Here is a 14,405-nt window from a genome sequence, read left to right on the forward strand (position 1 = left end):
TTAATTCTACATAGGGCCTTTGGTCCTGTCTGGAGGCCCTAGGGGGACTAACATCCTTTGTCACGCCATAAATTGTGCTATGGCCTAGTCTTTTGTCTCTGGTGGCTCAGGCATCGTGGCCTGAGACACCTGAGGAGGTTTTTTTTTCCTGCTAGGGACTAGAAAATCTTCTAAGTTCCATGTTGTCATTGGTAATATTTCTATAACTCTTACCCTAGGGTTTTAGGAAAAATTTTGAAAGTTTTGATTGCCCTTCAATTGTTTCTAAAGCTGGAGGAGAACATGATTTGGCTAGTGATCAGTTTTAGCAAATTGGACCTGTCAACGGTTTAAGGGCTGGTCCGGCCCGGTTCCGCGACTAGTGGGGCAGAGGGATTTCGCAAAATCCACGCCTCCAGGAAGGGAAACATGGGACCCCAAAATAATTAAAAACAGCAGCAACAATCTGAGGAGAAACAAACTAATTTACTAAATATAGTATCGGAATGTAAGGTAACACACTATAATACAATAAAAATCAACAATAATTGAGAGAAAGATTGTCCGAGAGCCAAAGGCCTTACACTAATACTGAAGCCTTGCGTGCAGTTGGGAGCAGCAGCAGCAAGCCGATCCGACAGGAAACACGTCGAGACAAGAAGAGGGGCAAGGCAGATGACCTGTGCCCTTATATCTGTTCCCTTGAGCAGGAATGATAACAGTACTCGAAAAGGCTCTTGGGGAAGTTAGTCCTTCTTCTTTTCCAGACACCAGTACTCGGAACTAAAGCATTTGCTCCTTAACTCCCAGTACACTGCATGATGTTGTGATGTGGAATACTGATAACCAAAAATCAGAAAACCATGACATTCCACCCCTTATTCTACATCATTACAGCATGCTTAATATATACAAACAAACATAATTATAATCAATTATCAAACATTGAACACATGTACATATACTTGGAATTACTGATTCCGCTCTCCCATCATCAAATTCCCTTGTGGCACACATTGAACATCCCCATTTTTCTGCATCACCCACCAAGTACATCCAGGTCCCTGGGCAAAAACAGTTCCACGAAGAGGTTTGCCCATCCCAGAAGCTGGAAGGACCCAAACTGCTTTTCAGTTTACAGGGACCTTATCTCCCTTTACAGTATGTAGGGAGCTGGCAGGACCATCACGATTGATAGATCCTCGAGTATTCACCAACCAGGTGGCTTTGGCCAAATGCTTCTCCCAATGCTTAAATGTTCCGCCACCCATTGCTTTCAACATGGTTTTTAACAACCCATTGTATTGTTCAGTCTTACCGGAAGCTGGTGCATGATAGGGAATATGATAAATCCACTCAATGCCATGATCTTTGGCCCAAGTATTTACAAGGGAACTTTTGAAATGAGTCCCATTATCTGATTTGCTTCTTTCTGGGGTACCATGTCTCCAGAGAACTTGTTTCTCGAGGCCTAATATGGTGTTTCGGGCGGTAGCATGGGGTACTGCATATGTTTCAAGCCACACAGTGGTTGCTTCCACCATGGTAAGCACATAACGCTTACCATTGCGATATCTTGGCAAGGTGATATAATCAACCTGCCATGCCTCCCCATATTTATACTTCTGCCATCGCCCTTCCTCCCAGAGAGGTTTCATCCTCTTGGCTTGTTTAATTATGGCACATGCTTCACAGTCATGAATAACTTGTGCAATAGCGTCCATAGTTAAGTCCACCCCTCGGTCTCTAGCCCATTTAGATGTTGCATCTCTTCCTTGATGACCCGAAGTTTCATAGGCCCAACAAGCTAGAAATAATTCACCCTTGTTCTGCCAGTCCAAGTCTATTTGAGCAACCTCAATTTTGGCAGCTCAATCTATCTGATGGTTGTTCTGTTGTTCTTCAGTAGCCCGATTCTTGGGCACATGAGCATCTACATGGCGCACCTTTACAACCATATTCTTTATTGAGGCAGCAATGTCTTTCCACAGTTCAGCAGCCCAAACAGGTTTACCCCTCCTTTGCCAGTTATTTTGTTCCCACTGCTGTAACCACCCCCATAAGGCATTTGCCACCATACATGAGTCAGTATAAAGAAAAAGCATTGGCCACCTCTCCCGTTCAGCAACATCTAAGGCCAGTTGGATAGCCTTTACCTCTGTGAACTGACTTGATTCTCCTTTACCTTCAGTGGCCTCTGCAACTTGTCGTGTGGGGTTCCACACAGCAGCTTTCCATCTGCGATGCTTCCCCACAATACGACACGATCCATCTGTGAACAGGGCATATTTCTTTTCATTTTCTGGTAGTTCATTGTATGGTGGGGCCACTTTAGCACGTGATACCTCCTCTCCTGGTGATGTTCCAAACTTTTTGTCTTCAGGGCAGTCCATGATCACCTCATAGATTCCTGGACGACTGAGGTACCCCATCCGAGCCCGTTGCGTAATCAGCGCAATCCACTTGCTCCAAGTGGCATCAGTAGCACGATGGGTAGAGGGAACCTTTTCCTTGAACATCCAGTTCAACACTGGCAGTCGAAGTGCCAGAAGGAGCTGCGATTCAGTACCAGCTACTTCAGAAGCAGCCCTAACCCCCTCATACGCAGCTAAGATCTCTTTCTCAGTTGGAGTGTAGTGCTCTTCAGACCCCTGTACGCCCGAATCCAGAATCGCAGGGGTTGACCCCGGTTCTCTCCTGAGGCTCTTTGCCACAAACTCCAGGTGGGACCTTTCTCTCCAGCAGCAGTGTATAGAGGATGTTCTTTACATCCTGTTCCGTCCGTACTGGCCCCAGGGCCACGGCACGGGCTATCTCCTGCTTAATCTGCTCAAAAGCCTGCTGCTGTTCAGGAACCCATGTAAAATCATTCTTCTTCCGCGTCACCTGATACAGGGAGCTTACAATGAGGCTATAGTTTGGAACATGCATTCTCCAAAAGACCACTATGCCCAGAAAAGACTTTGTCTCTTTCTTATTAGTGGGTGGAGACATGGCAGTGATTTTGTTGACCAGATCTGTTGGGATGTGACAACATCCATCTTGCCACTTTATGCTTTATAGGAACTGAATCTCCTGGGCAGGTCCTTTCACTTCGCTTCGCTTAATAGCGAAACCAGCACTAAGAAGGATCTGGATTACTTGCTCTCCCTTCTCAAAACTTCCCTTGCTGTGTTGCCCCACACAATAATGTTGTCAGTGTACTGTAAGTGCTCAGGAGCACCTCCCTATTCCAGTGCAGCTTGAATCAACCCATGGCAAATTGTTGGGCTGTGTTTCCACCCCTGGGGCAAACGATTCCAGGTATACTGAATGCCCCTCCAGGTGTAAGCAAACTGTGGCCTACATTCCATGGCCAATGGAATGGAAAAGAAAGCATTAGCAATGTCAGTGGTGGCATGCCACTTGGCTACTTTTGACTCCAATTCATTCTGGAGTTCTAACATGTCCAGCACAGCAACACTCAGCAAGGGTGTGACTTCATTCAGGCCACGGTAGTCTACCGTCAGCCTCCATTCTCCACTGGCTTTACGCACTGGCCATATGGGGCCGTTAAAAGGTGTATGGGTTCTGCTGATCACTCTTTGACTTTCTAGTTGACAAATCAACTTATGAACGGGGAGCAAGGAATCCCTGTTGGTTCGATACTGCCGTCTGTGCACTGCTTTAATAGCAATCAGTACCTGCTGCTCTTTTACTCGCAGCAACCCCACAACAGACAGATCTTCTGACAGGCCAGGCAAAACACACAGCTGCTTAATGTTGTCTGTATCTACAGCAGCTATTTCGAAGGCCCATCGATACCCCTTAGGATCCTTGAAATGCCCCCTTCTGAGGTAATCAATACCCAGTATGCATGGAGCCCCTGGGCCAGTTTCAGTTAGGTTTTTTTGCCGGTCTTTACCAGTGAGGCTTATTTTGGCCTCCAACACAGTCAGTTCTTGAGAACCCCCAGTCACTCCAGAAATATGGACTGATTCTGTCCCTTCATGTAAACCATGTAAACTCCTTCCTTGAGCCTTGGATTTCAGTCATCTTCAGAGGTCGATGAACAGTAATAGAGACGTCCTCGTCATCACTCTCCTCTTTACATCTCTTGGTTTTTTCTTTTGCCTTTTTTGGTTCTGAGGAGGCCCCCTCCCCTGGATCTTCCTCTACCTCCTTCTCCACTTCTTCTTTTTTCCATTCTAGACGCGAGGACACTCGCTTCCATTTCTTGCCATCCACAGGGGCAACTGACACTGTTACTGGTGTCTCCTATGACTGATCAGATTCGACAATGGTATTTTACACATTTATAGTTAGAAAGACTACCATGGTGGAAAGAGACAAACAAAAATAAATGAAATGCTCACCCATATCTTAAGCTCACAACAGAAAACTCCAAAAGGAGGAATCTTCCAAAAGAGATCTCTCTCTAGTTGCAGTCAGCCCTTAAATGGGGTCTAGGAGAGGTGGAGCCAGGCTCCACCCCTTCCGGTCACACAGGTGAATTGTCTTCACCTGTGCTCCCAGGGCTGACTTAGTGCTCGCCTCAGGTGATCAATCAGTCGTTCAGGCCTTGACTCAACAGTTCCCATAGTCCTGAATTTTTATTATGAAAGGTGTTTATTTTTTTAGTTATATGTGACTGAGCCAAAGCTATTTTCTTTTTCCTCAGATCTAAGTTTGAGTCTTTGCTGTTTAATACAAAGAAGCATAAAACAGTTGCAGTCACTTGAGAATGAACAATGACTGATTACTTGATGCAATAGTTTTTTTCAATTGAAATTTATGTGTGCAAATATTGCCTTTGAAATTGTTTGGGATTTTTTCATTATTTTTCTGTGAATTGGTTACTTGACAAGGAATGACTAATGCTAATTATGCTTATATGAAGCCATTTATATAGTACTAGAGCTTTGAGGATAATTTGCTTAAGGAAAGTTGTTCCTTCGCTTATGTTTGACAGTCTTGTTGCTGAAGGAAATGATCAGCAATATATGTTGAAAATTAATATGCTGAAAAAAATAATTTACTTTTGTAGAGCAAATGAAGGTAATGACAAAGCCTTTATTTAAGAAATAGGCACACGAGGGAAAGATATCAAAAAGAATCGACTCACCCCTCCCGGTAGCAGCGCGCAGGCAGAGCCGAGCTGAGGAATGTGTCCCTCCCCCGTTCGTACCGCCGCGCCGCCGCACTCACACACTCACAGAGCCCACCCATTGGTTCAGGCTGTGACCCTGGAATTCCACTACACTCCACCCCTTCACAGCATGAACCAATGACTGAGCAGGTAGGGGGTGAGCCCCTGCAACCTGGTGGCCCAAGACACAATGCACATCGCGACGCATACACAACACCCGCCGCAATATGGGATGTCAAAACAATAAAGGCAATCAGTGACAGTCCCCTTCACGGTTCTGTTGGGCCAGTACTTGATGTTCTTTCTCGAGGCATATCTCTTTTCAAGGACCAGTAGCGCTTCTGATTCAAGCTCTCCAGTCCCCAAAAGTTCAGCAGTGCGTCACAGGGTGTCATGATGTTTCCTCATAAGCGTGTTTGAGTGATGTTGCTCCTGCTGGCCATCCTGTGAACTTAAAACCTCAAGGGAAGTAAAACAGATGTTTAATAGGTACGAGGAGGGGTAGGTCCGCCCTCCACGGTAAGATGCAGGCTGTATTTCGGTCCTGAGTCAACACCTCTGCCTGTATCGGGGCACGTCCTGGCCTTCGATACCACACTCTTTGGCCCGAAATCTGCGATTGAATCACTATATCGGGTACCAAAGGGGGGGTTCTAATTTGCCACATGGACATGATTAATGTCCCCCTTGCAATGAAAACAGGGGTGTCAACTACTACCTCTGTTGGCCATACACCGATTACTGAAGGGTTTACTGATCCCCCAACCTCTAACAATCTCCCCCAAGGTGCAAGGAGACCACACCATTTTGGTCCTGCTTGCACCTTCCAAGGCCATTTTACCTTGTGTCTCCCGGGCTCTAGGTCATCAGGGGCAGGGAGCAGAAGATTATTCATGGTGCCAACTTGTGGCTTGAGTGAGTTGTCCTTGCTTGTAATTTGTATCCTAAGTGGGGAGGCCCAAGTTGTCTGCAACATTTTTAAAGCACTGGGTCTGCCATCTCTTGGTCTCTCATTCAAGTCTCGCAGGGTTTCATAAAGCCTTTTGGTCCACCCCTTCAAGGACTGTGAATCTGCCTTCAGAGCAGCCTTCAGGATCCCATTGTATCTTTCTATTAGGCCTGCTCCTGTTGGATTGTAGGGCAGGTGAAACCGCCATTCAATGTTATTGTCTTCAGCCCACTTCTGCACAGTTGCACCTGTGAAATGTGTACCTTGATCACTCTCAATAACCTCAGGAGTCCCGTATGATGCCATCAGTCTAGTTAGAGCTTTGATGGTAGAGGCTTGGTTTGCCTTTGCTACAGGATAGGCTTGCATCAGTCCACTCGCTGTATCGACACAAGTTAGGGCATATCTGGCCCCCTCAGATCGAGGAAGGGGACCTATATAATCGATCTGCCATCGCTGTAATGGGTTGTGCCCTCTAGCGAGATGGGCCGTAGTTTCCGGCAGAGGTCTTGGTCTCATTCGCGAGCAAGCGTCACAGTCCTGACATGCCTGGACAATATCTGGTAACTGTATGGGCAACCCCCATGCTTTAGCTGCTGCCCACATGGTTTTCTGTCCTGCATGCCGTAATTTCCGATGCAGCCAGTGAGCTATGTCTTCTGATGGTGTACTTCCCAACCATCGGACTCGAGCCAGTGTGTCAGCTTCATCATTGCCTGGTGACTGCAAGGGTTGATGTCCAGAGACGTGGTATGCTCGTACGGTCCTGTGCCTAACCACGTTCCATATATCAACCCACATATCTTTGCCCCAGATAGGTCGGGCATGGATTGTCCAATCCTGAGTGGCCCACTGTGCTATCCAGAGCGTGAGCCCTCGGTAGACTGCCCAACTATCTGTGCAGATGTTTAGTGCACTGTTGCCAGGCTCTTGAGTTATCACCATCCACACAGCTCGTAGCTCAGCCCACTGGCTACTTTGTCCATCCCCTTCTTCAAACCATATTGTTTCAGTTGAGGGATGGTATGCGACAGCTCGCCACCTACTTGGGTTCCCTCTGCTGGATCCATCTGTATACCAGGCATCTTCTGGGATAGGGTATTTTCCCTCCTGTACAGGACTCTTTTCTGGACAAGTAACCACTATTTCCTCAGGTGTCTCGCTGTGATACGTTACTGGCACAAGTATCTTTTGAAGTTCTTCCTTCAGTGGAGATGATGACAGGCGGCTTCTTTGGCTAAGATAGGCAACCCAGCGTGCTACTGTTTGTGATTGGGCCACCCCGGTCTTAGGAATGTGAGTTAGGTCTTTTACCCACCCCTGAATTGGTAAAGTTGTTTTGACAATAACCTCTGCGGTCTGAGTTATTGGTTCTACTGCCTGCAGTGCAGAATAGGTAGCCAATAACTGCTTTTCAACCATGCTGTATCTCTCTTCTGCTCCATGCCAAATCTGTGACCAGAACCCAATTGGGATTCGAACAGAACTCTGGCGCTGCCACAGCCCCCAGCCAAACCCTTCTTGGGTCACATGCACATCTAGTTCGGCTGGAAGGGTCGGATCACATATACCTAGCGCCTGGGCCTGTTTAACAGCTATTTTTGCTTGCTGGAAGGCTTCTTGTTCTGTTCTACCCCAATCCCATACTTGGCCTTTTTTTGTTAATTGATATAAGGGTTTTAGCAGTTGTGCTAAGTGGGGAATAAAGGATCGCCAATATCCTAATATACCCAAAAACTCCTGCAACTGCTTCGGTTTCGTAGGAACCGGGAACGCTTGGATCTTATCAATGATTGCACTGGGTAACACCTTAGTCTTTCCTGACCAGACAACACCCAGGAATTTAACTGATAGCCCTGGTCCTTGTACTTTTTGTGGGTTTATAGCCCATCCTTTTTCCTGTAAATAAGTAATTAATGATGGTACCGTCTTCTCTAATGCCTCGATTGAGTCAGACGTTAACATCAAATCATCGATGTAGTGGAACATTTTGACAGTAGATGGTTTGTTCCAATTTGCCAAGTCACGTGCCACCAAATTATGACAAAAAGTAGGTGAATGCACATACCCCTGAGGTAGAACTTGAAAAGTCCACTGCCTGCCCTCCCACGTGAATGCAAACTGGTCTTGGGACTCCTTAGCAATTGGAATGCTGAAAAATGCATTTGCTAGATCCAGAACGCAGTGGTATGTTTCTATTTCTCTACTTAATGTATCCATGAGGGAAGCGATGTTGGGTACAGCTGCATGGATCGGTGGCGTGACTTTATTTAGTTCTCTGTAGTCTACTGTCATTCGCCACGTACCATCTGGTTTCCTGACTGGCCATATGGGGGAGTTGTATGGGCTGTGTGCAGGTCTAATAATCCCTACTCTCTCCAGCTCCTGCACAGTCTTGGTAATTTCTTGTTGCCCACCCGGGAGTCTATACTGCTTTGTATTTGTGACCCGGCGTGGTTGTGGCAAACAAATAGGTTCAATTTCTGCATGACCCCTTATGATTGCCTGCACTGCCCGGATACTAATACATCTTTCCCTTAATCTGAACTCTCCCACAGTGGTTTGGAGAGTCAAACCCGACAGGATATCAATCCCCAATATGTACTCTGGAATTGGGGCGATAGACACCTTGTACTCCCGGGGTGGTAGACGCCCAACCCCCAATTTCAACCATGTTTGTGTTACGGGGATCATCTGCCCCCCGAACCCACCTATCATTGCCTTAGAGCCTGAAAATTGGTTTGGGTCACCATATATAATTGATGTTTCTGCCCCAGTATCTACTAATGCCGTAACCCGCTGTACATTCTTTCGGGACCAATGAATCGTTAGTTCAACGTAGGGTCTCCGGTCTCCTCTGGAGACCCTAGTCTTGGGGATTTTGGCTCCCCTGTCATGCCATCAGCTCTGCAATCCCTAAGTCTTTTTCCTCTGATGGCTCGACTGTGGCTGCCCGGGCCACCTGAGGAGGTTTACGTTTTTTTGATGGGACTATGAAGTCTTCTAGATTCCACGTGTTTTGTGGAATCCGTTCTATGAGTCTAACTCCTTCCCTTTTAGGGGAGCGTTGGAATCTCTGACTGTTTGGTAACTGTTTCCATAGTTGTAATAAGACCTGGTTAGGCTGTCCATAGATCTTTTGAAATTGAACTCCTGCCCTAATCAGGTCGGTAAACATTTGTTTTCTTGAGACCCTGATGGGTCCAGATTGAATTACATTAAGGGCAGGTCTCCTAGGTCGTGGTGGCGGATGGATGTCCGACTTTTCCACCACCATTCGGACATTGCGCCTGGCGCGCAGGCGCTCTGTCTCCCCCAGATTTGCCACCAATTGGGCGGCCTGTTGTATAATGGCCTCTGAGGCCACTAGGGGATTCAGTATGGATACCAAAATTCCATACTGATGTGGTGGAGCCTGCTGCAGGATGAGGTCCCTCATTCCTGCGGAAAATTTTATCATATCTGGGCTCTCAAAATTGTCCTCATAAATTGCCTCTTTCATACCTAATTCTCGGATGTAATTTTGTAAGTCCTCCATAGAGGACCACAGGCCGGTATTTAATGGTATGTCCGTTTTATTCGCCCATGTCACACGGCATGCGGCCATTAACCATGCAATCAGTGAATGATTTTCTTCATTGTGTTGCACAGCCGCATATAGTCTTTGCCTGAGGGCCGGGTGAGTAGTAATTGATGCCAGTTTTGAGATTTCTGGCCCATTCACCACAACGCTTTCTGCCCCCATGTCATATAGTCTGAGTAACCATGCTGGCACACTCTCTCTCGGTTTCTGTCTAAACCGTTGTACTAAATCCATTAATTCAGCTGCCGTGTATGGGCGAGCTGTTACATGTAGTGTGCTCTGAGCAGGGGGCCACTGGTCGGGGGCAGCCCCGCTGGCCTGTCCTGCGTTTTTTTTGTTTTTTGAGTTACAACTGGTCGGATCTCAAAGGGATCAAGCTCTAGTGGAGCCTCAAGATCTGACTTCTTAGTGCTTTCATTTTCTGAGTCCAGTTCATGTGGACTCTCTTGTATAGGATCCCCAGTTATTTCTAGAGAGATGTTTCGGATTTTTTGTACCGGAATTATAGGGTTAGGTTTTTTCCCTCTCAAAATTGCAACCTGTCTTTCCAGTTCTTCCACACAGTCACGTAATAGTTGATTTTCATCAGTGAGAGCCTCTTCAGTTATATTTAGCCGGTTCAAGGCCATCAGCAGCGGCCACGCCACCGTGGAGGCAGCTAACTGTCGTTCTTGTGTAGTGAGTACGTTTTTGTTTAGACTACTGAAATACTCAGCCAGGCGGGCTGGGGATTCCTGAACATTTCCTGCATCCCGTAGGGGACCCCATTTTTCAATAATACAAGCAATCCCGTGATATGGGGATCCTAGGAATCCCGGGATGTGCCCTGGCAAAACTTCACTTATGGGGCTAGCCTTTCCCCGTCCAAACCATCCCATGAAATTGTTCAAAAATGTCATGGTAATTATTTTAAGAGGCTTATAATTGGGTATCTTTAAAGATATTTGGCTGCCTGGCTCGCCAAAATGTAGAGCAAATGAAGGTAATGACAAGGCCTGTATTTAAGAAATAGGCACACGAGGGAAAGATATCAAAAAGAATCGACTCACCCCTCCCGGTAGCAGCGCGCAGGCAGAGCCGAGCTGAGGAATGTGTCCCTCCCCCGTTCGTACCGCCGCGCCGCCGCACTCACACACTCACAGAGCCCACCCATTGGTTCAGGCTGTGACCCTGGAATTCCACTACAACTTTCTAAAATATCTTAAAAAATTGACATAATCCTTACCATAACAGACTATATTCAGTAAAATATTGTATATTTAGAAATAAACAGCTTTGTACATTAACTACACAAGGTGTTTGGAATTCTGAATTGGGAAAGAGAAGTCCTTTGTGCAGCTGATTTGTTGCTTTCAGGTTTATGCCTGTCTTACACTGTGAGAGTTTAGTTTTTTTTAACCTTGGAGGAAATCAAAAGAAAATGCACAGGACTGAAGACATCCTGAAATCTCAAAATTTTAGTAATCCAGTTTATCCTTAAATTCCTGTAGGGATGCATTGGGTTTATTTGGCGAGGTTTTCACAGGGAGCAGGAAGCTGCAGAGGTGGCCTCTGTGAGATGGTTTCAGAAGCTACCCCATATTAGATAAGAGCCAGTTCTAGCCATCTCAAAAAAAAAAAAAAGACCTGCTGCTGGGCAAAGCTGAGCCAGTGAGCAGCACAGGTTGTGCCTCTGTGAGAGCATATTTAAGAAAGGGTTTAAAAAGAAAAAAAAAGCCTGTGCCACAGCAGCTGGGAGAGAGAAGTGAGAAAATGTATAGAGAAATAATCCTGTATACAGTAAGGTTAGTGAAAAAGGAAGGGGAAGAGGTACTCTAGGTGCCAGAGTGGAAGTCTCCCTGTAGCCCATGGAGAAGACCATAGTGGAGCAGACTGTCCCCCTGCAGCTCATGGTGTACCATGGTGGAGCAGGTATCCCCCCGCAGCTCATGGAGGATCCCATATCATAGCAGGTGGATATGACCTGAAGAAGGCTGTAGCCCATGGAGAGTCAAAACAGGAGCAGACTCTGGGCTGGAACTGCAGCCTGTGGAGAGGAGCCCACAGTGGAGCAGTTGGTCTGGGCAGGATCTGTAGCCCATGGGGTCCACATGTTGGATCAGTTTGAGGACTGCATCTCGTAGGAGGGAACTCATGCTGGAGCAGGCGAAGAGTGTGAGGAAGAAGGAGCAGCAGAGACATAGCATTTTGGATTGACTGCAACCTCCCCATTCCCTTTGGCCACTGGAAGGAGGTAGAAAAGTGTGGATGGAGGAGAAGATGTTTTTAGTTTGCTTTTAGTTCTTACTGCTCTAGTCTGTTATCACTAGGCAATAAATTACATTTATGCTGAGTCTTTTTTGCCCGTGACAGTAATTGGGGAGTGTTTTCCTTGTACTTATCCCATGAAGTTTTTTTTTTATCATATTTTTTCTCCTTGTTCCTTTTAGGAGTGGGGAGTAAAAGAGCAGTGTAGTGGAACTCAGCTGCCCACCAATTTAAAGCCACCAGAAGGAAAATAGCAAAGTAGAGCAACACTTCTAAATATTGTTATTGTGAATCTATTATAATGAGCTTTGAAGGAATAGGGCTTGCAGCCATTTCCATGCAAATTGCATGGGTTAGACAACATTTCACAAATAAGAGGTGAAAGTAATGAAAGTACTTTTTTTGGTCTATAACTATTCCTTTGTGTGGCAGTGGTGGTTCACCATGTTTTTATCACTGATGGATGGCACTTATATGGTGCGCATCTAATTATTTGTCTAATTACTAATGTTGGAACATACTGTCTTTTTGTGCTGTCTGTACTTTAGTGTAAGCACCTGTTAGGGAAATAGTCTTTCACATGCTTCTGTTATACAGATAGAAATATGTACAATTAAGTGATGCAATTTTGAGGATAAGAACAGTATTTAGAGTATGGTCTTCAAGTACGAAACTAGTTTCTTGAGGTATATAAACTGTTTGATATTTTTTAAGATTACTAATTATCTTTGCTAGTATTTAAAAGCATTATGTTATTTTAGATGCTTTATATAATGAATGGGATAAAAAGCAGTCTGAGACAGCTCTGGTATGCTACTGCCATTTTTCCCTTACATCATTTTAGTTTTCCTGTGACTGAAAGGGGATCAGGCAGGGAGATTTGGTGTATTGTATGTTTAACTAATACACCAATGCAACCGCTAAATCAAGATTTTTTACACGTACTTTCTGAGAAATAACTGAAATGATTTTTCAGACACCAGATCTCTTGTGAAAAAGTTTTAATTTGTGATTGCAGTTGCGGGTGTCCTTCAAGCAGGAGCACACAACCAAAAACACATCACATCCTTATATCCCTTATCCCCCAACACCAAGAATACCTCTCCTGTTTCCCTGTTGATTGAGTACTCCAGGTTCACAATCTATCCAGCACTTGCTATGGTATTTACAGCCTGATTCCACCAACTTTTGATCTCTCTCTCACAATCTGTTACCCCTTGTTTATCATGTCCGTCTCATCAATTTCCCAAATCTTGACAGTTGAGCCTCACTATCTGTTTATCTGTTTATCCAAATGTACCCTAGCTGGAATGTGAGGCTGGGAAAAAATAAACACAATTTTAACTCTCACATATTTGAACTGTGCAAGCACTTTGTTTCTAATGCTTTATCATTAGACTTGTGTTGATTTCAAAATCCTCACCTGCAAGAATTATTGCTTGACTATACCTTGTTAGCAGTAAGGAAAATGCTTTCAAGACTGGAAAAAAAAACCCCACAATACTGTGACATCTGAAACACTCCCCTCTCCCTTCAAGTTCATATGTAATTTCAAAATCTATTTGGATGCTACTAAACTTGGACCCTACAAGTAATCTATAGTGTTACTGTGTTTTATTCCATTTACAGTAGAAAAACTATATTGATGAGGTAATTCACTTGATAAAGATAGATTCAGGCACGTAGATTCATTGGGTAATTTTGATTGTGGCCTTACTCTGTAAGGATAAAAATAAAAGATGTTAAAATTCAGTGGTTTAAGGGCTGGTTCATCCCAGTTCCGTGACAAGCGAGGAGGAGGGATTCACAAATCCACACCTCCAGAAAAGGGAAACAGGGGATCCCAAATAATTAAAAACAGTAGCAACGATCTGAGGAGAAACAAACTAATTTATTAAATATGGTATCGGCATGCAAGATAACACACTATAATACAATATAATTAGAACTGAACCTAACAAATCAAATATAATAAGAGAGTATCTGAAAGCTGTAGGTCTTACACTAGTGCTGAGGCGATGTGTGCGGTTGGGATGAGTGGCAGGGAAGAGAGCTGAAGAAAAAAGGGAAGGTCTTGTGACCTTGCCAGGGGTTATATCTCCTCTCTGAACACCAAGTCCATTGGGATATGTAGTTCTTCTTCTCTTCTGGACAGGTGCCCGGAACTGGAACATTACCTCTTTAACTCCCAGTGCACTACATGATGTTATGATGTGGAATACCGATATCCAAAAATCATAAACTCGTGACATAAATGTAAGGATCATAAAACCATTGATAGAGGTTGCACATCCGAGCTCGTTGCGTAATCAACACAATCCACTTACTCCAAGTGGCATCAGTAGCATGATGGGTGGAGGGATCCTTTCCCTTGAACATCCAGTTCAGCACTCGTAGTCGAGGTGCCAGAAGGAGCTGCGTTTCAGTACCGATTACTTAGGAAGCAGCCTGAACCCCCTGATATGTGGCTAAGATCTCCTTTTCAGTTTGAGTGTAGCACTCTTTGGACCCCTTGTACG

The 14,405-nt window shown here is 45.1% G+C and overlaps 2 protein-coding genes across 11 annotated transcripts in view; one reads left to right on the forward strand and one right to left on the reverse strand.

The window, feature by feature from the left end:
• The window catches only part of SPIN1L (spindlin 1 like), a 168,630-nt gene that overhangs the window by 77,474 nt on the left and 76,751 nt on the right, over nucleotides 1-14,405 (forward strand). The gene's annotated exons all lie outside the window — the stretch shown is intronic.
• LOC124417489 lies at nucleotides 9,504-13,738 on the reverse strand. Its single transcript, XM_046905146.1, has one exon. It carries the CDS (start codon nucleotides 10,536-10,538, stop codon nucleotides 9,903-9,905), a length of 636 nt encoding a protein of 211 aa, XP_046761102.1. The 5' UTR covers nucleotides 10,539-13,738; the 3' UTR covers nucleotides 9,504-9,902.

Source organism: Gallus gallus, chromosome W, assembly GCF_016699485.2.
Source record: "Gallus gallus isolate bGalGal1 chromosome W, bGalGal1.mat.broiler.GRCg7b, whole genome shotgun sequence".
Lineage (NCBI taxonomy): Eukaryota > Metazoa > Chordata > Aves > Galliformes > Phasianidae > Gallus > Gallus gallus.

Coding starts and splice junctions, on each gene's coding strand:
- LOC124417489 (XM_046905146.1), bottom strand. CDS start 10,538: ATGACATTTTTGAACAATTTCATGGGATGGTTTGGACGGGGAAAGGCT.